The sequence below is a fragment of the Ranitomeya imitator genome, chromosome 3 (assembly GCF_032444005.1).
Source record: "Ranitomeya imitator isolate aRanImi1 chromosome 3, aRanImi1.pri, whole genome shotgun sequence".
Classification (NCBI taxonomy): Eukaryota; Metazoa; Chordata; class Amphibia; order Anura; family Dendrobatidae; genus Ranitomeya; species Ranitomeya imitator.
Window position 1 is genome coordinate 214,398,329 of NC_091284.1, and position 22,731 is coordinate 214,421,059.

Below are 22,731 nucleotides of genomic sequence, written 5' to 3' on the forward strand. Positions count from 1 at the left end.
ATATACCCAAAGGAAAGGTTTTAACAAAGTAAAAGCCCCTTCACCTATTGAAGGCACCAAGTGAAAATTGAATTGGCCATGCGAGACTTCTCCCTGCCGTAGGTCATACTGCTCCGGAAAAATCAACTTTTACTTCTGGTCAAAGTGCTGGCAAATGTATCATCACATTGCTCTTGGTAACATGGTCGCAGTCGACGTTCACATTCTGATTTTACAAGTAACATGGCTGCATTGACAGAAGAGACTCCAGACGTTCCATGTAACACTTTATTGATATTTCTGTACTAGTATAAACCCATAACAGTGAATTCATACAGGTCGTAATAAAGTATCCACATTTACCTAGAAAAGCATGTAGTAACAATATTAGGATATGTACATAAAAGCTCAATATGAGCCGCATTTTACAACATACGTGAACCCCACTCTCCCTGCATCGGTGTGTGCCATTCACGAGCAGACGTCCATCTTGTTCCCACACATCATACAGATACGGAATTAGTAGCAAGTCCTCAGTACATAAACGGATTAGGATATAGGATGTGGAATATATCATGTATAGTAACACTCTGCGGGGATATAGCACGGGTTACATATCATTTATAACTGCAAAGATTACAATGCGTAGATCCCCGCCTTTTCTAAAGGTCTCATTGGTGACTCCTTACAAATTCTAATAATAATTTACATCATAGAGTTTCAGAAGCGCGGCTGCCAAATTCAACATTGAGAAGGGGTGCGCTCAGATTTATCAAGCGGCCATAAAAAATACAATTAAGGCCGGAACAGAGGAAAGATGTGGAAGAATAAGGCACAGCTGGATCTATTAAAAATATGACACTAGATTAGAAAAATATTTTTTTTTTTTTGCCCGACCAAGCCTTAAATCATGTTTCATGGTATCACACAAGAGCTGGGAAAAAAAGGGCAGGCGTTTGTATCTGGTGAAAAACGGAATATCCTAAAGAAGAATAGGTTGTGTTCCATGCAGAATGTGGGGGAAAGGGATAAGGACATCCACTTCAACAAGCTGGTTTTCTCCAAGCGGAATATCTGTAGTCGTTGGTCACATTCAGCATAAAAAATTGCATTTATAGCCCCAAATACTCATCAGTGGACTTGTATGAACTGTATAGAATATATAAAGATCAATGAACAAATATAAAAAGGAAAGTGTTTTTTTTTAATCAAAAATTGATTGTCTGAACCCTTATAATCTCTACAGTGATAAAGGAGCGTAAAGCAATATTTCCCAGTTAGTCTTTGGTAGGGCCATCCGGTCAAAATGACACCGGGACAACACGGTGCACACTGAAGTACCCCCACCATCGCGGTTTTCTAACACTAGAACTCCAATTTAAAGTCGTCATCCAGGTTGTAGCAAAGAATCGTGAATGGGGCGAGTCCAGGGGCAGACACCCACAATCAACCATGAATGGGCTATTCTAATCATAGGCTATCAATGTTTCAGTCAAGGAAAAACCGCCCTTAGAATCATATCACAATTCAGAATATGCCAAGTAAAGTGCATTGTTATGTTTTAATCATATATATTACAAGTAAACCTAAAATGCGGATATGACCTTTGCATTGTAAATGCATGCAGCAGTGTCCCACACATTTTACAGTAATACTATATACACAGCAGTGTCCATTATGGGACGTTTCACAGTGAGACGTGGCAACCAGTTTACATATCTGCCACATAGTATATTGCCATTTTGGAAGTCCAATGTATCGATATCTACATAAGTGCAGAATGATTTCTGTCGTCTGTTGGGAGAGAAGTTCTCTTCTGCTATTTACATATAAGTTATAGAAGTGCTTTTTTAATATAGGTTTCTGCCTTCCGTGTTTATGATGAATTCATAAAAATTCTAGTGAATCTCTAAAACCCCATGGTGGTCCGTCTGGCTTGCTTGTCAGGATAACACATAAATTACTATGTGATCTAAATGTGGAAATCGTCTCTCAATAGGATTTTTCCACTTTATCTGCTGACAATATTTACACTGCTATACAGTTGGATCCGAAAAGAGTTTTGTCCAAATTTTTCAAAAAAATCTCTTTCATTGTGGAACGCTTGGTCATCCCACTCCTCCAAGAGTTAAAAGTTCATGTAAATCATGGTTTAAGCAGCCAGGAGAGGTGATCCAGCAAATCCGACATTCTCATTCCTTCTCTTGCTTGTAATATATCTTCAAGCAATCCAACCTTTTCAAGTGGTTAAATAATTCAGGGATATACAATGTTGGTCACAAGACTTGTCTTCTTTTTCAATTCGGTCTGTTCCAAAGCATAATGTGAAGTTCTCTTCAATTCTTTGCTTCAGAAACCTGATGGAAGCCGGCAGCATTTATATGGCGGCGCCCAACAGTGACAAATCCATAAGGAGGACCGGCAATGTTTTCAGATCCTTTATTTCTTGTGAAATAACTTCATTTTATTACCTTTACAAAAGAAATATTACATGTTATACATAAGACATTGGTTAGATTGAAGACAGTATTTATATTTATTTTATTGTTTTTATACCGGTTCAATGCCAATATCTTTTGCAGAGATATTAGCTTGTAAAGTTAAGGTTATAATTTATGAGAGGCCTAAAAGGGACATTAGCAGAGATTTAGCTCTAGAGACGTGAACTTTTCCCCTGTATAAGGTTAACCAATCATAAGCAGCCCTGATCTCTGCAGCTACTGTGTATAGTACAGCGGAGCCGAGTGTGACTACACCCACCTCCAGCTTTCATCTCACAGCAGTCAGTATTGGGGAGGGTTAGAGTAGTCAGCACAGAGTTGAGAGCTGCAGAGCTGTTCATAATCACGCTCAGCTCATCTCCTTCTTGCCCCACACTAACTGCAGGGACATAAAAGCTGGAGGTGTTTGTAATGACAGCTGTGCTATTTTCTGTGCAGTAGTTGCAGAGATCAGGGCTGCCCATCATTACAGCTCACTGGAGAAAGTATGTTCTTCTGTGGGCATGTTCTACTTTCTTCCTTCACCACTATGCCTCCTGTTTAAGATTAGTAAAGGGGAGTGCAATGGGAAAAAGTAAACCCTCTCAGAGACAATTCTCCGGTAATGCCCCCCTTGGACTTATAATTCACGATAATCATTGCAAGGCAATATCTCAGCAACGTAGATGAGAAATTAAATCATGAAATGAAAAAAAAAAAAAAATTTTATTCAGCTCTGCAGTCACTATTCCATGATTTGGAGTCTAACGTGTTCACACTGATGGAAGAACTGCTGTAAATGATTATTCTATTGTAAGTGGCCTTGAAATGTTAATAGCTCATCAACACCTTAACCTGCAATGTGTATTATTGTCTAATAATGAAATTAACCGCAGGTGTTACATTATCACCAAGATATCATTTATTACCCAAATCTAGTGTATTTATGGAGTACTTATCTCTTCATATAAACTTTAAAGGGAATGTATCACCAGGTTTTTTCAGTGTAATCTGAGAAGGTGATGTAGGGGCTGAGACCCCGATTCCAGAAATGTGTCATTTGCTGGTCTGCTAGCAGTTATTTTGATGCAATTACCGTTTTATGTGCTGTAGATTTAGCAGTTCTCTAACTGCTGAGCCCTGTATCCCCCACAAACAACTGACCCACACATCACTGTGTTGGCTGCTAATCAGTGGTGGGGGCGGGTTACACAGAGCAGTTGACTAGGAGGCACAAATGACCTAGTCCTATAGTGATAATCTCCTGCTATTAAAATGCTTATTTTATTGAATCCGCAACATACAGCCAAGTAAGTGACACATCACTGGAATCAGGCTCTACATCATGCTGCTCTCTCATTACATAGCAAAAGCCTGCTGACAGAATCCCTTTAAGATGTGTTCTACCTCACTAAAGAAGATGCTTCTGAGGTAATGAACTGAGCTAGTGTCTTGAAATCCAGCTATATTGCTATGCAAGGAACGTTTGCATACCCAAACTGCTAAAGATGACCCATTTGGTCTCTTAATTTTTTGGACAATTGATAGACATTAAAGGGGTTGTCCAATACTAGGGCAACCCCTTCTCAAACTAAATGTTAAGCCCCAATAAAATAATAAGGCCTGTACTCAACGCCAATGCCGGCTCCGTTCCAGTGGTATTGGCACTTGTGGTCCCGAGGCCGTGGAATGACGTGATGCCTGGTGCCCTATCAGCGCTGGCGTCTCTGTCTCTGCCTTCAGAGAAACTGAAGATGAAGAGGAAGTCCGGGATCAGCTGCAGCACTGACGTCCTCTTCATGTTCAGTTCTACGAAGGCAGAGACAGTGACACCAGCTCTGATTGGTCAGTATTTTACCTCAGTATTTGTAAGCCAAAACCAGGAGTGGAACAATTAGAGGAAAAGTATAATAGAAACATATGCACCACTACTGTATTTATCACCCACTCCTGGTTTTGGCTGAGAAATAATGAGGTAAAATACTGACCAAATGCCGCTAGTGTGACGGCAGCCTAAGTCTGTATACAGTAAAGTGGCAACAGTGTCTGAAGAGGACTTGTCCCTTTTACTATTAATAAGAAAATATGGCAAGAAAAAAATAAATCAAACATACTTAAGCCTTTCAAAAACTTGTTAACACCGCTGGGCTCTGTTTCAGGTAGGGTCTTCAGATATTCACATGCTCGCACCTCAAAAAGTCCTAAATGTGAAAAAGAGAACCTTAATAGATATAAGATTATTATATGGACTATATTCACACGGAGCTTTTTGGTTCGGATCTTTCAGTCTAAAAGTCATGATAAAAACAGGTTTTCTTTTTATGCCGTTTTTAATTAGTTTTTTGTGCATGGGATATTTTTCTGCGTCTGTTTATTAGGTAGTCAAATTTGGACCTTTATATCTGACACAAATGTCTCAAGAACTGAGATTTTTGTTTTTTATCAAGCAAGCAAAATAAAAGAAAAAAAACAAACAAAAGCAGCACCGCGTGCACTATATGCATGTCTTCCCCTTTGAATTAGTAGGAGGCCCACTTGAGAACTTGGAAGAGTTTTGCATGATACTACAGCAGAATTTGCTCAATGTCAATACACCCTTAAAGGGACTCTGTCACCTGAATTTGGCGGGACTGGTTTTGGGTCATATGGGCGGAGTTTTTGGGTGTTTGATTCACCCTTTCCTTACCCGCTGGCTGCATGCTGGCTGCAATATTGGATTGAAGTTCATTCTCTGTCCTCCATAGTACACGCCTGCGCAAAGCAATCTTGCCTTGTGCAGGCGTGTACTATGGAGGACAGAGAATGAACTTCAATCCAATATTGCAGCCAGCATGCAGCCAGCGGGTAAGGAAAGGGTGAATCAAACACCCAAAAACTCCGCCCATATGACCCAAAACCAGTCCCGCCAAATTCAGGTGACAGGTTCCCTTTAAGGTACCTTCACACTGAGCGACTTTAGAACGATAACGATAGCGATCCGTGACGTTGCAGCGTCCTGGATAGCGATATCGTTGTGTTTGACACGCAGCAGCGATCAGGATCCTGCTGTGAGATCGCTGGTCGGAGCTAGAAGGCCAGAACTTTATTTCGTCGCTGGATCACCTGCTGACATCGCTGAATCGGCGTGTGTGACGCCGATTCAGCGATGTCTTCACTTGTAACCAGGGTAAACATCGGGTTACTAAGCGCAGGGCCGCGCTTAGTAACCCGATATTTACCCTGGTTACCATTGTAAATGTAAAAACAAACACTACATACTTACATTCCGGTGTCTGTCGCGTCCCCCGGCGTCAGCTTCCCTGCACTTTGTCAGCGCCGGCCAGCTGTAAAGCAGAGCACAGCGGTGACATCACCGCTCTGCTTTACGGCCCGCGCTTACACAGTGCAGGGAAGCTGACGGCGCGGGACAGACACCGGAATGTAAGTATGTAGTGGTTTTTTTTTTTACATTTACAATGGTAACCAGGGTAAACATCGGGTTACTAAGCACGGCCCTGCGCTTAGTAACCCGATGTTTACCCTGGTTACCCGGGGACTTCGGCATCGTTGGTCACTGGAGAGCTGTCTGTGTGACAGCTCTCCAGCGACCACACAACGACTAAACAGCGACGCTGCAGCGATCGTCATCGTTGTCTATATCGCTGCAGCGTCGCTTAATGTGACGGTACCTTTACACAAGTACATTTTTAGCTATATCCCCATGTATAAAACCAACAAAAAGAATAAGAGGTTTTCATACAACCAGTCTGTGATGGTAGGAGAAAAGAACAAGCATCTAACGAGACTTTTTTGTTTCCGCTTGATATTCAAGCTTCTTCTTGTAGTCTAATCTTTTCTTTACTTATGACACTCACTCTCCAAGGTTAAAAAGTGACATTGATAGAGGGAAGCTTAAGCTGGCCATACATGTTAGATACATCTCAGCTGGACCCACCAATTTCATGTCCCGTAAAGACATACGTCAGGGTGACAAGGCTTGGGCATCCCCCCAATTGCAGATGTAAGGCTACGTTCAGATTAGCGTTTCCCGACGCTGCGTCGGGAAACGCAGCGGCGACGCACGCGTCATGCGCCCCTATGTTTAACATGGGGGACGCATGCGTTTTTCTTGTTGCGTTTTCCGACACGTGCGTCGTTTTTGACGCTAGCGTCGGACGCAAGAAAATGCAACAAGTTGCATTTTTCTTGCGTCCGATTTTCGTCAAAAAACGACGCACGCGTCGCAAAACGTTTTTTCGTGCGCCGTGCGTTGCGTCGCCGACGCAGCGGCGCGCAACGCTAATCTGAACGTAGCCTAAGAGAGAAAGCTTGGACAGAGTTTCTACAAGGTCCAACCTTTCCTGAGAAGCTTACTCCCCACCCTCTACAGAACATGTGCACACTCTTGAGAGCCAAGTGTGCATGTGTATGGGGATTTGGGAGGAATAGTTATTTGTTCCACCAGCTGTTAAAGAATATGTCCCTTGTGCTATGGGACATTACCCACAAAAGTTCATTTTGGCACAAAACATAGTTACAAACTATTTGGCCTTTTCTTACCTTTTACCACACTTTTCCTCAGTTCTCTGTCCTGTGTAAAACCTGCGAACATCTGAGTCTCCATGAAGAGGTCAAGGAACTGCCGTACGCTCCTGGAAGTGTGGGACTTGCGGAACAGTTCTCTCTGGAATACTCGCTCCCCCTTTTCATTCACGTAAATGTGCAGAGAGTAATGCCCAACTATTTCCACAAAGAACCAGACAAAGGCTTCCGATACCAACGAATTCAGGTTAACTTCTTCTGAAAATAAGGGAATTGTGGGTTAAATATGAAAACCGGAGTAGACGAATAGATTTTATCAAATGCATGTTTGGCAGATATAACTGCATGATTGATTAATGTCCAGACTGATAAAAGATTATTAAAATTGAAACTTTTCTTTAAAGGACAGCAAGGTGGCTCAGTGGTTACTGGCTCTGACATAAGGACATCATGGGGCTTTGATAACGAAGTGCATTAATTTCAAGTTTATCTAACTCTGAAACTTTTTTTTTTTTCGGAGAGCTTCTCTAATAGTTCCAGTAACATATGTAATGAATGAATATTGCCAGACATGTATGTATATATTATTATTTACATTATATATAGCCTTCAGAGGGGTTTTGTCTTTACAAGGGTCAGCTACATATAGAAGATGGCTTAATTACTGAAATTGGTTATGTGTTAATTAATCCATATCAGGAAATGTCTAAAATATTTTTCTATTCTGTAGCAAACAGTGTAAGCCCAATCTCACTTATTAGGTATCGTATCTCTTGCCTACCTTCTGTGAAATGTTGTTCGTGATACATAATGTCATTTCTTTGCTCCAAGATCTGGACCAGAGCGGCCTGGAGCTTGTTAGGCAAAATGTCATCTTCATCCGATACCTGGGGAGAACGAAGATCGATAACTTAAGCCTTATGTGTTGCAAAATTATTATAGTGCAATATTGATCATTAAAGATTGTTGACGCTTACTTTAGAGGATCTAAATTAAAAGGAAGTGCCACCAACCCTAGTATTCTCGTTCAGTAGTCTTTCATTCCCAGGTGACTCATTTGTATGTATACAATGGTATACCATAGGAAGGTGGCAACCACTAACTGGGTGTCCAAATGATAAATCATCGACTTATGGGCAGGATGAAGCCAGACAAGAAAAACATGCATTGTGCACTCAGCTTTATGCAAAAGGGAGGATGAGTTGGAAATAGGCCAGATGGTACATCTAGTAAACGCCCTCATTTTGGTGGATTGCCCCAGGGGTCAGATTGGAGCTGTCATTTTGCAACCAGTCTACAAAAGACCTTGTATGCAATCACAGGGCAGGGACTTTACATCCTCCTGAAACCAGGTATAAGAAGATGACCTAAATGCACATAATGGCTTGGTGTACAGGAGGATACACCTAGGCTGAAAATCACCACCCATAGCCAACAACAGGCTGAATTATCACAGTTGTAATCAATTCACTTGTCTACACACAAATAGCACATCTTCGTCAAATACATTTGTATTTTAGATCCACTATGATGATAAACGATTATATGTAATTTGCATCTCAAACAACAATTTATCTCGTTAACCCCCCATCACACAGTTACTATGAATATAAATTAGAGTCAAGGCACATTTACATTAGCTGACCTTGGCTCCCTGCAAGGGTTGGGTTTTTTCTAAGCTACAGTATGTCCCCACGATGAGCTTTTGGTGAATTTTTGATGTTGCAGATATTCTGCACCCATTAGGTAAAGTAGGTTACTTATGTTTTTTTTTCTACTTTTGACATGTCAGGTTTTAAATAAAACTGCTTTGTTTTTGATACTTCCTGGAATTTGGCTTTACAGAACATCATGTGCTTCAGCCACAGAAATGCGCTAAAAACGCATGTAAATTTCCCACATCTAATTCAACTCTATGGGGAAAATCTGCACATAAAACTGAGCGTAATCACAAGAAAAATTGACCCATTGTGGATTTGAAACACGCACCAGAGGTCAGTTTATGCGGAGTAAAAAAAATAAAAAGTACACTGGGCATGGGATCTCTATAAATTCCATCCATTTTGCTGGAACTGTAAGACACTGTGTTTTTGACACAGCGAAAATGCTCATCATGGGTACACAGCCTTAAAGAGAATCAATTGCACCAGCTAGGTGTACCTTACTCTGAAACATTTAAGAGCCAGCAAGGGACCATTGTTCTTGTATGGCTAGTCCAAGATGTTGGTCCCCAGCAGCTTCTCCCCACCTTGTTCCCCTTTAGTGACCGGTCTTTATGTGTATAGCTAGAAACTTGTCACTCAAAAGTGAGTGGGTTGTGGAGAATCGACAGGGACCACCCCATTGGACTAATCACCCCAGCTGCATGGTCCTCGGCTGGCTCTTAAACGTATGCTTTCTCTAAGACATCAAAGTGTTTCAGATTAATCCCTACTTGACTGTCGGGACAGAGCGAGTATCCAATTTATGCCGTCTATGATTAGGATAGCACAAATCAGCTTGCGGGTTCACTTTAATAGCCTGTTTAAACAGGCTGAGCACACTTATATGCATGCAGAATAATGGTTAATTTGATCACACTAAAGTTCGGAATTGTATCGTCAGCATATTTCCCATTTACAAAGGAAGATGTGCTGCCGAGACCAATGAGTTTTAAGCTTTTTAAAATAAAAAAAATAAAAAAAATCATTGCACCCTACAAATTAATGGTTTTCTAGTTTTTTGGAGCTATTGTTGGACTGTGTAGATAATTTGATAATTGGAAGGTTTTCAAATGGGTGGGCGTGATGGGCATACACAGTAAAGAGTTCTCACCTGCTGAAGAAACTTGTTTCCACATAGATCAACAATTAATACCTAGAAAAGTAAAAGAAAAGTATATAAATATACACTGCATGGTAGTCCTTAGTTAAGGTAAAGATGTCCCCATCTCTAGCGATAGTTTGGCACCAAGGTAGCATGCCACTGCCCACAACTTCCATATTCTACAAGGATGTAAAGGGAAGACTCACCTCTTCAATAGGAAGATCACTGAGCAGAGGTAAAGAACAAGACAGGATCCCAGTTAGGAATGGAGTAGGAGAGCAGACAATGTCAATCATGGAAGCCGGAAGGACGGGGATGTAGGTGTGCTGCCACGTGAAGGGATAAAGAAGGGCAACCACTGCATGGGCACACTTAGACAATGTGCTATGAAGGGAAAAAAGACATAGATTGTTATATTTCATGCTAAACTTAATGTCACTGTTAATGGCTGTAGTGTAAAGAACATCTAAACTTTTTTTTATGAATTTTTTAATTCTACTGAAGGCCAGAGGTAACAGTAGCTTGCCACCCCCCCCCCAAAAAAAAAAATATACAAAGAACCGATCTGAAATTTCACTATGTGACCATTAAAAAAGGAACCATGAATAGCAAGCCAAGCAGTACATGTTTCTGAGCAGCCATATCACACCCGATTGACGAGTGCACCCCAGAAAGCTGCTTGAAACCTTGATATATTCTACAGCCCTAATCCCGATACCCAGCAGGATTTACCTTAATTTGTCAGCTACAAAGATGACTCGTCGCTCAAGCAGAAGTGAAGCAAAGACCTTGGCAAGATGGTGAACACTGAGGCAGCTGAATAAGCAGTCAAAGTCAACATGCTCCAATCTAGAATCCATGGGCCTGCAGAGCTCAATCACCTAGAAAAGAGAAGACATTTTATTAATGAGGACTTATAGATTGGGCCCTGTTCGCACAAGGGAACAAGGATGGACAGGGACCACTGTTGTGGTGGTGTCAGGGCAGTAGGTGGTAACAGGTGAATATAGGTTCTTTATTATAAAACGTTCTCATCGGCCAAATCTCAGAAAACGCCATTAAGTGTATAGCCACCATATCAAAACTGTTCTCCCAAAAACATTCATTTACTACAAAGCCAGCCCTAGGTGAAATAATATCTGCTCTTCTACTACTCCATATAAATGGATAAATTTACCTCATTTCCTGATCCTGGCAGGAAACTCTTCACAGTTATGGTTCTTCCAGGTGCTGGGAACGGAGCGTCCATGACACTTCGCATAAATGGAGACACCAAAGCAGGAGACATCTCCCTCCTTTTCTCTACTTCATCTAGAATCTGAAAAAAAGAATGTATTTTACTAGTGGTCCAAGTCTGATGTAAGCTGCTCATATACACGGGGCTCTGTTTAGATCACACCTGAGCCGTTTGTCAGGTGAGAAGTTGTGAATGTTCCCCAATCTATACTTGGAATACGTCTTTTATAAATTATTACCTTAGAAAAGAGGTTGAAGCAGCCCAGTCGGCTGACCATACAGTAGACTTCAGGTAGACGTTTTCCTTTGCCTTGAGGCTAAAATGGAAAAAGAAAAATGTATTTGATCCGATTTCTCAGAGGAGAATTGCAAAAAAAATTCTCTACTCTATTCTGTCTGTCTTTGAAAGTCATCTGAGTACGGTCCAATTTTCCAATTTTTTGCACGGACCCATAGACTTGAATGGCCGAGTGCAATTCGATAATCAGAGGCAACTTGTGCATGCTGCGATCTTTTCCCAGGGGCATAGCCACATAGAATAACAAGAGGGAGAGTGCTATCCGTCAAAACAATGGAGTGCACGCATCCAATTTTTATGATCGTCTACATGAGCCCTTATTGTGACGAGCCTGCTAAAGTTATCAGTGCTTTTCAGAAATTAGGGGCAGGGACACGGAGTGCGGCACTTTGCATGCTGTGGCTGTCCGTAAGCCCTAGTGATAGAAATCCTTGCAATAGAAGCTTTAGCAGCATGGTTATAATGTGAAGTGAGGGGACTATATACAATTACGGTACATAAAATGATCACTAATTTATTGGTCCAGCTAGACTAAAAGCATAATCCAACCCATAGAAAGCTTAAGTCCTACACCTGCAAGCTATTAAGATGGGCAGGACTCAATGACATTGTCTCCATACTAAGCCACCAGTGAGGTTATAGCCTCAGACGCAGAAGGTGTATGTCATGGCGAATCAAACACAAGACTTTGCGGAAACAAATAGTCAATGAAATATAGAAAAAACAGCAACATGTGAGCATGGAAAACTTACATTTGGCAAGGTAAGGGGCAAATTTCATCTGAATTTACCATTTCCAACTTGAATTAAAGGATCTTTTACAGGAGTAATTTTTTTTCCCCACAAAATGTTCAGATTGGATTCCGACAAGTCATACTCACTGTATTGATAACCCACCGCTACTGTTCTGCTGCTACCAAGTCTCCTGCCAGTTTCCACTTTCTGCTTCAGTAATCACATCCCATCACAGGGACATGTGACCGCTGCAGTCAACCAGTGTTGATCAGTGGCAGCCAGCGATTTGCACTGCAGGACAGGATGTCATTGTCGCAGCAGGAAGCAGACACTGGGAAGGAAATGAGCAGCACAAGAACGGGAGCAGTGAGGGTCGATATGGTGAGTATGATTGACGTCCAATCTGGGTATTTGGTGGAAGAAAGATCTTACTTTCCAGATGACTCTTGATGTAGCCAGTACAACAGGTGTATAGGAAGCACTGAACTTACCAGAAGTTTTTTACAGTAACCAAACCATCTACTTCCATCTTCTCCAGTCAGCACAAATGAAAAGGTTTCACTAGGAGAGAAAAAAAAATCCCATTAACAGGTTTATACAGAAGTGACATGCTGTGTTGATAAGTTTATTTGACAACCATAAGATTTACCTTTTAAGACCTGAAGTGGGAGCCCAGTCATTTGAGTCAGGGAAGCAAAATTGCGGGATGACTTTGAGCCTCTCTTCTGTATCTTTGGATTGTTTCTGGGGCTGTTCATTCTAATAAAAATATACCAGTAGACAAAATTAATACATTCAAATTGTGCATGGTGCCCGACACTGTTCATTATACCAGGGTTAAAGGTATAGGTAGACTTTCAGAGCAGCCATCTGTTCATAATGGCCGACACACATGACAAAAGTTGGAATTTTGGAAAATTCTGTTTCAGAATACAAGAGTAAATGTTGAAGATAAATTAAAGATCATTGAGAACAGTTTATCAGTCATTTCCCTTTATGCAATTGCCAATATTCGATAAGCTACAGAAATGACATGATCAACCTCTAGAAGAGTTTTCTGGATAAAATATACAATCTTTTCAAAGGTCTCCATCTTCTGAAAGATACTTACTTAAGAATGTAAGTTAGAGTACTCTTAAAAAGGGATGTTCAGTACTTAAATGTTGATGGCCTATCCTTAGGATAGGTCATCAATACTAGAGTGGGATTACGGCACCCCTGCCCATAGGTTATTCCCGTTGCCGTCCAGATATGATCAGTAGCGGATCTGCACAACACAGTTCTGCCAGCTGCATTTGGCTATGACCAGGTACTGCAGATCTGCCTCCATTCATTGAATAGGCGTAGACCTGGATAACCTCCCTGCGTCACTATGCAGTTGACAGAGCTGTTCTCTTCTGCTCCGCAACTAAGCGTCTACGGCCACTGCTGGCACCAGGATCAACGCAGGTGTTGGGTGTCGCACCCTAACCAATCTGGTATTGATGACCTAGCCTAAGGATAGGTCATCAGTGCAAAAGTATCGGACAACCCCATCATGTAGCAATGAAAATAAAATGGTTACAAAAAGTTTTACCTTATTGGGATACTGTTGGGTGATATAGGGAATATAACCTTCTCCAGATAGCTTCTTCTTCAAAGAGACAACTACAAACAATTCAAAAAGTTGCTGCTCCTGGAGTTCAATGAGGTCTCTCTCCAAAGTCTGGTAGTGTGGGTTCCGCTTTAATGAGCTCTGGAACTGAGCTAGACGTTTATTGTGCTCTGTTAGGAGAAATAATAGTTTTTACTTAAACAGGTTTTTCTTTTTCTATAATACTTCTATAGTAAAAGATCTGAAGATACTTCTAGGGCAGACACTATGGGGATTTATTTTTAATACTCTAGTCATGCGTCTCAGAACCTGAGGGAGCTAAAAATGTATTCTGCTGCTCTTGGTCTCCTTTAAATTATGGATTGAGAAATATCATTATGGGCGTCATGAGATTAAAGAAGACAGCCTAAGAGTCCTGCCCAAATTTCATGTAAACACATGCCTCTACTCATCCCATGATAAATCAGCTTGTCTATCCAGAATGACCAGGTATTCTGGATTTACAAAACCATTGTCTTCCTTACTGTTTGAACTTTTATAGGAAAAAAAAAAGAAGATGGGCAATTTCATCTATTATTACTAGTATTAAGGAGTAACTGATGGGAAATTTGGTCCAAAGTCGGCTTGTCTGGCTTTAATGGGACAGGGAGTGGTGGAAATTTTACACAATATGTGATGAAGGAAGCGAGTTCCCATACATGGTCCATACAACTACTGTGTTCAGATACCTTACTATGGATCACATAAAACCAAAATATGTAAGAGAGCTGTAATTTAACGATTTTATTGTTCTCTACCAAATAAAATATGTAAAAAAAAAATTCAACATAACAGTTCAACAGGCCTAAATCTTGGCAAAGCAACAGCTAAAATAGAGGAACCTCCTAGCTCCTCCATAACACATAACTTAAGGCAATTGGCATGCAGAAAGTTACATTTGGAAGAATCAAATTTTCTTACTTTTCTGACGATCCTCTGCTTCACTTTCAGATTCACTTGCTTCTCCTAAAAAATAAGGGAATACCATAAGTTAACCTTATAGGTAATGCAGCTTCTTAGAATGTGATTTAAGTACAAATATTAAAATGGCTAGGAAATTATATAAAAAAAATACATTTAATAATTCATATGTACTTGACCCCTCCTACACATCTCCCCCCCCCCAAAAAAAAATATACATACCTTTAGATGTAGTATCGTGGCCAGTGAAGGTCTGAACTTTAACCCTCTTCTTTCCACGTTTCGCATCAAAAATATCCTGAATCTTCATCACAAGCTGGAAGAGTAAAATAAAAGTTGACTTTACGATCAGGGTAAAAGTATCATAACAAATATTGCACAAAGACAATCCATAAAACAAATAACAAAAAATGAAAACCATATACATTAGCAGAAGCGAGAAGAGACATGGGACTTGCTTCTCTTCAAAGTCTGAACAGAAAGAACAAACGGACTGGAACAAAGAGATTAAGCGGCTGCAGAATTAGGACAGGAAGGATTTTGTGCGTGCGCTTCCTTGTTAGGCCAATCACATCCTGCATGGAGACTTTTTATTTTGCTCGTGTTAGAAACACAGGATATACAATGCGTCTATAGTTTAAGACAAAGTAATGTGAATATGTAGACTATGCTTGATATGTAGTATTAAAATGCAGTCATACTTGAAATTTGTGCCCACTGAGAACACGGGATACACCAGGCAAACTTTAAAATATACAACTTTGAAATTCTAGACTAGTAAAAACTTCAACAAGGCTGCCAACACATCTAAAATTCCCTTGCCATGCATTGCACTGCGTGGAGTACAGGGCCAAGAAAAAGTTAAAAAACAAACATACCGTACTCATCCTACCAATCACCTATCTTGCTGCCCCGTTGCTCCCCATCTGGTTCTCCATGCCTCACTTGCACCACATTTACAGTTCAGGCTCATTGCTGGAATTCCTGGCCTATGCTGAACATCGGGTCGGAGATGTGATGTGGCAGAAAACCGCACAGGGAGCAGCGCAGCGGCTGGAGAAGTGAATAGGAGGGTCTTTTTTTTCCCCTCACACCTTAATTATATTACTGTTTGAGGTCTGGAGAGAACCAATAATAGGGAACCATTCAATTAGCAGTGAACAACCATGCTGGGAATCAAATTTTCCGGTAAAATTCTTGTAATATGGCAAATTTGAATTTTTTTTCAAATCCTCTCATCTCTTGTATTGGGTCATTGTATCAATGGATTTCAAGTATCTGGTGGCATCATATTTCTAGGAACATCTTTATTACTAGATCCAACAATTTGAAAACTTTTTTTTTAAATAGTCAACATCACAAAACCACCATACTTCTTTAAAGCCACAATGATCTTACTGTAAAGAAGCTTTCCGATCACACACAGTCTGCCTTCTGAGTACCTGGACTCAGTTAGGCCTTTCTTCTGATGGATCCATCTTTTTGTGTCTGGCCAAAATGATGGACAACTGTCGAAAAGTTGGTCAAACAGAGTCCACATGTTAAACTCCGTTTGTTGTCTCACTGAAGTCAATGGCTTTGTCTAAGGAATGTCCAAATTCCATTTTTCAGGTATTCAATGGAACACCCCAACTTAGTGCTAAACAGTTAGCAAAACACTATGTACACACACATGGCAATTCGTTGCAAAAATGTCTACCCTTATCACATTCATCTGAATAGGGTCTGCAGAAAACAAGAGAAACATACCCGAGGAAACTTCTTCCTCTTTTTAGCGGTTTCTCCACCATTCCGGAACACTTTCCATTCCATTAGTGTGACTGGTAGGGTGGAATCCTTGGGGGCCTTCTTGTGAATGTACAGCTTGGTGCTTTTCAGCTCCAGTGTTTGTCTTTTCAGGAAGTTTGGTTTTGAAGGGATCTGAAGAAACAGATAGATCGTTACCAAACAATAAAAATAATTTTTCTCAGGTAGGCACTACAAACAAACCTATAAAACATTTGTACGGCTTAGGTCTGCACTTACAGACACATCCTAATTTTTAACATAACCTTCAACGAAAAATGTAATACTATTGTTTCGTCCTCTTTTATGATCGGCAAAGTGTAAGAATAATTAACCTTAGGGGCTTTGATTGTACATCTTGGAGGTGGGATCTTCCATGATGTTGGCATTTTCCAGACAGGTAAAGGAGATATTTTAATATCTTCATATGGGTTTTCTTTCTGTGGATCTAAAAAAAAAAAAAAAATAAAATTAATAATTACTAAACTTAAAGGGGGTTGTCCGACATAGGAAAGAAAAATAAAACATAGATGGCTGTAAAGAGAAACAAATGTGCCCATTTTTTTTACTCTTATTTTATTCCTGCTGCTTCCCTGAGTTTTTTAATTTTTTTAAATATGCCATATGGAAATATATGAGTTTTTAGATGGTACTAATTTTTATTTTCTTTACACAGGGGTGCTGTTCACAGGATTCGCTGGGTGGGAGTGGGGGGGGAGGTGTCTTTAGGCTGTTTTGCAAAATTACCCTTCTACCAACACCTCTTAATGAAAAAGACAAAACTATCATTACCATTTCTTTAGACCCATATGCGAGATTTAAACAAGTAGAATAATCTGGGCAGCAATAAGAATGAAAAGAGAGTACAAGCTCCCCACTTTTGACCCGATGACAGGTCTCTTAAAAATAAATACCATTAACATACTCAGCTTTCAGCGCAGGCCGCTTCGGAGACCTGTACCAATTCTGGAAGTGATGCCGGCTATGTTTGGACGTATCAGGACCAAAGCAACAAATCTCAGGTTGTTATTTCATGCAAGTTTCAAATGTGGCAGACATCGCTTCCAGAAAGTGGCCTATTCCTGATCCGTTTGGGCGTTGGGACACGAGTATGCCATGGTTTTGGGGATTTTTTTTTTTTTTTAAGTCAATCTATGCCTTAATTCTTTTTCTTCTTTTATCGGAGAACAGCATTAATGCAAACACTGTATAAATAGTAAACACAATGTAATAGATACAAAAGTAGTTGAAAACCTACATGCAACCTCCTCATACAGGTTGTCCTCTGACAGTGTATGATAGAGAGCTGATGGTGACGGCTCACTTGGTTCTTCAGAGATCTGAGGGTGGTTTGTTTGTTGTATGAAGCGTCTGAATGTTTGAACATCTTCAAATTCAAAGGATTTCCTAGAAACGAACAGATACCAAGACATCAGTCGCAACATTCCCCAAGTGCCATGATAGGACAATAGCGTCAAAGATAAAAAGCAGGTTTATACAAAGGTCCTAATGTTTTGTTATTGACTTGTATGTTTTTTTCATTTTAAGGGTGAAATGATATGCCTATAGCCCCTTTACTGCTAAACAGCAACTGAAAGCTTCACTATATATTATATAGATAGCTTTATGCTGATGTACATTTTTTTAACTAGTCAATAATGTATTGCAATATTAATATTTACTCAAGTCATTTATTTTACACTTTTTGTAGCAAATTGCAATATCTTTACCATTAGATTTCCTTGTAGCCTCTAACCATTAGTAGTGCATTTGTTTTCAACAGTTGTGTTACTAGATCGCAAACACAATTGCTGCCAAAATCTTTACATAATTCATATAGTCACAGCTATGCTTCATAAAAAACAACAACAGAGTTTGGTCGTATTATCTGACTAGAAGGCTAAATGTTATACCTTTTAGATCTGGGTCTTAGTTTTCGATTTGCAGATTTCTTTGGCTCAGGTGGTGGCACAGAAGGATCCGAAGACTCGGCATCACTGTCATCCACAGACTTTCTTCTTCTGTGATTGTGATAATTATCCATACGTTCCTCATGATGGTTACAGTTAGAGTATCGAAATGTCCTTCTTGGCTTAGGGAGAGGATTTATTGATGGACTTTGATCAAACGGTTCAGTATCATAATAAATGTTTTCCATACTCTTCATTGCAATTGTTTGATCCACCATGCCACCTAAGTCTAGCTCCTTTTCTGTTGAAATGCTTTTACCTCTTCTTCTTTTAAATTCCAAAACCATCTCTGTCAAATCTTCCTGTGAAATCATACTTGTTTTCTTAAACATTCCAGCTGAGGTGTAAAAGTTTCCAGGAGGAAGCTCTATTTCTTGGTCTAAAAATGTCTTTGCTTTAGTGTTAAAGTTTGTTGGACTTTCTAGTGGGTCCTCATAAATATGTGGTTGGCTAGGAAGGACACGGTTATTTTCACCATCTAGTAGGTTGCCACTACTGCCTTCCCTGAAATCCAAACCCAAATTCTTACCACGACTTACACCTAATTTTCTATTGTCCAGCCCATCCTCAATTGATTTTGTAAGTTCATTTTGATCATAGAAAGTTCTTTTGGGTTTTATGTCAAGCAGATCTCCACATGAGCCGCTATTGGCCCTAACTTCCCACTGGGAGATTTTCTGCCTGATGTTTTTGCAATGACTTCTTGAAAGAGTTTGTTGTGCAGATCGGGTCAAGCCACATTCTGGGCTCCCCATAGTATGCATCACAGGCATCTCTATAGTCATAAAAGCCTCATAGTTGCCTCTAGTAGATCCGCTTAAAGGAATGTTTGTATCCAATGGTGTAAAGACAGTTTTTGTAAATACAGTTTAGTGCTTTTTAATAGTAAAAACAAAGCATTCAATCTAATTTCCCTAGAAAATAAAAGACTAAAGAAATGACCTAGCACTATTTTGTATCTCAGATAGAACTTGGATCACTTCTCAGAGTTATGAAGTCTCTACTCCACAGCAGCTTGTAATGTTGCGATTCTTTCTTTCAGGGCCCCAAACTGAAAAACAAAATACATATTGTTACAATGCGTCCCATAGATAAAGGCTAGAGCAGAAGCAACAATAACTGTAGTGTTTCAGAGCAAGAGGAATACGTCATGTTTAACAGATTGTGAAGGACAAAAGTTCTAAAGAAAAAAAAAGTCATACAGACGCAGAAAGACAGATTGTAGCAAAACTGACAAAGAGATCTTAGTATATATTCCCTCATTTCATGAGTAATAAATGGAGATATTTTCAAATATACAGTGTGGATGACAATATACATAAACAGAGCTTAATGCAACCCAACATAAACTGTAAAGTTTATTTCAGGAAACAAAGAAATGGGTTGTGAAAGATCAGAATGAATCAGTACTGAGAAGGAATAGAAAGAAGGACCGGTAAACCCCAGGCTAGCTACGGTAGTTACACGTGTGGGAGATGGAAGAACACAATAAATGATCAAGGAAGAAAATCAAAGGGGACATTATGTAATGAGGAGAATGACAAAGACATCAGAGGAATAACACCCAAGCATTTGCTAAGAATTAGAAATAATAAGGATTAAGGGTAGAGCAGTGCACATTAAATGGTTGGCTGCATATGGTCAACCCTTGGAAGCTGAGTAATTCAGCACTCAACTGATTTAACTGGGGGTAAGTGGTAAGTGTATGTGGCAAGTGTATGCCAATTCAAGTAATACTACACTTCCCAATCAGGCCATGCTCATGTTGATTACACGAGCTGTACATAAATATTTCTGGGGTTTCCCAGGCCAGCACATTGGTTAAATAATGTAATAATGGGCATAGAAGTTTTTCTTAACTTCCTTGAGGCCATCACACACGAGATAAAAGTCATCTGAACCCGCCGATATCGATGGTCTTATGTTTATAGGGGTGCCAGCCGACTGATGGTTGGGAGAGATTGATCTCCCTAAGATAAGCTACTAGCCGATGTGTCAGTCTGCGGCTTTCTTAGAGCACATAGTAGTACTCGGCTGAGCGAGTGCGAGTGGGTCGCTTGGCGTAACCTCTGGTCCACGGTGGTGCTTTCTGGACCTGTGAGAAGTTCCTGAACTTTTAGGCTCCCCAGAGCGGCTTTTAATTTGCTGGCTTGGCATGATGTGATTTGTGTGGCACACAAGTCATGTCTTGCCAGCCTGGAAGAACAGGAAATTTGTCACCGGTAGAGAGCAGCGACCTGAACCGTGGACTGGCGTTGCACAAAGTTATCGGCTCATTCCTAACATTAAATGAAGATGGGACAAACCTTTCGTGAGTTGTCACCAAATCCTTGACTTTTAGGGTCTCAGCTATTTTGTGCAGAACTCTACATCAATGTACCACCAATTCATTTTCTATGCAGGAAACTGACAATTATACATCCACCATAGGCTGTTGGAGTAGCCTACCAGTAGAAACCAATATATATACATGGAGCATGCAAGTTGGAATTATTGAGTAGATGCCTCCATTATTATTATTAATTATGCTTGCTTATATAGCACAATCATATTCCACAGCGCTTTACAGAAATCATCATCGCTGTCCCAATTGAGGATCACAAATCTAAATTCCCTATTAGTATGTCTTTGGAGTGTGGGAGAAAACCATAACACCTACAGGAAGCCCACGCAAACATAGGGAGAACATAAAACCACCATGCATGTTGTCCTTGGTATTATTTGAACCCAGCATTGCTAACCACTGAACTACAGTGCTGCCAGAGCTTTGTAGAGTAATAATAATATATATAACATACGGTACATAACTAAAAAAAAATGATCATATCCTAAATTTGTATGTTGCATTTAAGATGTTAACATTCAAAATTAGAAAGTGGTTAAAAGTAACAAATCTCTATCTATATCTATCTATATTTATCTAAATATCTTTTCCTTGTACCATAAAAGGCATTTCCGATCACTCAGCCAGACAAGAAGTGACCCGTTAACAAAAATAATAATTATGTTTGATGTAATAAGTTAATTTTATGGATGTCCGACTGCCAGAACCTGACAGATGCTAGCAATTATCATTTTTGACTACACAGCCACACAGACTTTTAACCAATGTCTACGCGTAATAACAGGGTTTGTTCCCACTGGGGATGCGGGAGGCAGGAAGAAAGGTTTGAATGTGAGGAGAAGATATGTTTTTCCAGCTTCCTGCACTGTTAGCTGTGCCCACACCCTAAAATAGTTTCATAAACTGCTTTCCTGGCATTACCAGACAAAAAGGCCTGAACATGTCAGCTCAGCTATTCTTTCCTGAAAAGCTTCTGAAAGCGGGAGAATTTCTCTATTGCATTAGTATGTGTCAGTCAGTGGCGAATCCAAAGGAGACCGATTAAAGAGTGGTCGTGAAAACCAGACCTAAATCTGTGGTCTGGTTGTCACAGACATCAACTGCAAGCTTTAAAAAGTATCACCGGTAATAAAATACACAGTAATTGTAAGTTAGTGTCACACAGTCTTTTGGAATACCACTGACATTTTTCATACAGACTTTTTTTAGCCAAAGCAAAAATCCCCCATTCCTTTTGAATACTTTGGCTCAAAAAGCAATCAAAAAGTGGCGTTTTTTCCCCCAGTGCTTGACACTTCTTTTAAAGAGAACTTCTCATATTGAATATGGTACCTGATCTACAGGCGAGATGTTCTAGAGCAGCGTTTCCCCAACTCTGGTCCTCACGAACCACCAACAGGTCATGTTTTCCGGATTTTCTTGGTATTGCAGTCTTAGTTGGGGAAAATGGTTCTAGAACAAGAGTAGCTGATTGGATTTTCATTTTTGTGGGAAAAGCTTCCGAGTAACTTGTATTTTATTAAGTGAAATCCCTGGACTAGCAATGGTCCTATTCAGCGATTCCCTGTATGACTGCGCATGCAGAGGTAGCGGTCAGTCACAGAGTAGGACCACCCACTGGGCTCCTACACATACAAACACCAGGGATTTCAATAAATAAAATACAAGTTATACTGAATCTTTCCCAGAAACTAATATCATTCTGCCCAGCTTTTCCTCTATACTGCGCTGCCCACTGATTGGACAATGTGACAGGTTACCTTTAAGGCAAATAGGATGATTATTAATGCAGCCCTCCCTACTCACAGCACAGTCAAATTTGTTATGTTCTTCGGTCTACATAGTAGACAATCACAATGTGTAATAATACCTGAATAATTTCCTCAAAGAACGTATGATATTTGCATCATCTGACACACGAGGCATTACTGGATTGCATCCTACATGTTCCTTTCCTCTGCCCGTTTATATAATGCAATCTCTGTACATTTTGTTTTTGTTCTGCTGCTTGTGTCACAGAGAGCA

General features: G+C 40.1%; 1 protein-coding gene across 2 annotated transcripts in view; it reads right to left on the reverse strand.

Moving 5' to 3' along the window:
- Nucleotides 1–253: 253 nt before the first annotated feature.
- The window catches only part of DENND2C (DENN domain containing 2C), a 40,149-nt gene continuing 17,671 nt past the window's right edge, over nucleotides 254–22,731 (reverse strand). The window contains exons 2-19 of one of the 2 annotated variants that reach the window (XM_069756121.1): nucleotides 18,306–19,413; nucleotides 17,651–17,799; nucleotides 16,728–16,840; nucleotides 16,357–16,527; nucleotides 14,830–14,923; nucleotides 14,608–14,652; nucleotides 13,630–13,817; nucleotides 12,703–12,812; nucleotides 12,545–12,614; nucleotides 11,261–11,338; nucleotides 10,963–11,103; nucleotides 10,518–10,666; nucleotides 9,992–10,169; nucleotides 9,795–9,836; nucleotides 7,762–7,867; nucleotides 6,999–7,235; nucleotides 4,574–4,660; nucleotides 254–2,450 (exon numbers count right to left, since the gene is read on the reverse strand). In XM_069756121.1, the coding sequence (XP_069612222.1) occupies nucleotides 2,419–2,450; nucleotides 4,574–4,660; nucleotides 6,999–7,235; nucleotides 7,762–7,867; nucleotides 9,795–9,836; nucleotides 9,992–10,169; nucleotides 10,518–10,666; nucleotides 10,963–11,103; nucleotides 11,261–11,338; nucleotides 12,545–12,614; nucleotides 12,703–12,812; nucleotides 13,630–13,817; nucleotides 14,608–14,652; nucleotides 14,830–14,923; nucleotides 16,357–16,527; nucleotides 16,728–16,840; nucleotides 17,651–17,799; nucleotides 18,306–19,147 (2,832 nt within the window). In that variant the 5' untranslated portion in view covers nucleotides 19,148–19,413 and the 3' untranslated portion in view covers nucleotides 254–2,418. Of the gene's footprint in view, nucleotides 2,451–4,573; nucleotides 4,661–6,998; nucleotides 7,239–7,761; nucleotides 7,868–9,794; nucleotides 9,837–9,991; nucleotides 10,170–10,517; nucleotides 10,667–10,962; nucleotides 11,104–11,260; nucleotides 11,339–12,544; nucleotides 12,615–12,702; nucleotides 12,813–13,629; nucleotides 13,818–14,607; nucleotides 14,653–14,829; nucleotides 14,924–16,356; nucleotides 16,528–16,727; nucleotides 16,841–17,650; nucleotides 17,800–18,305; nucleotides 19,414–22,731 lie in introns of both variants that reach the window. The other variant, XM_069756120.1, reaches the window with a different exon arrangement.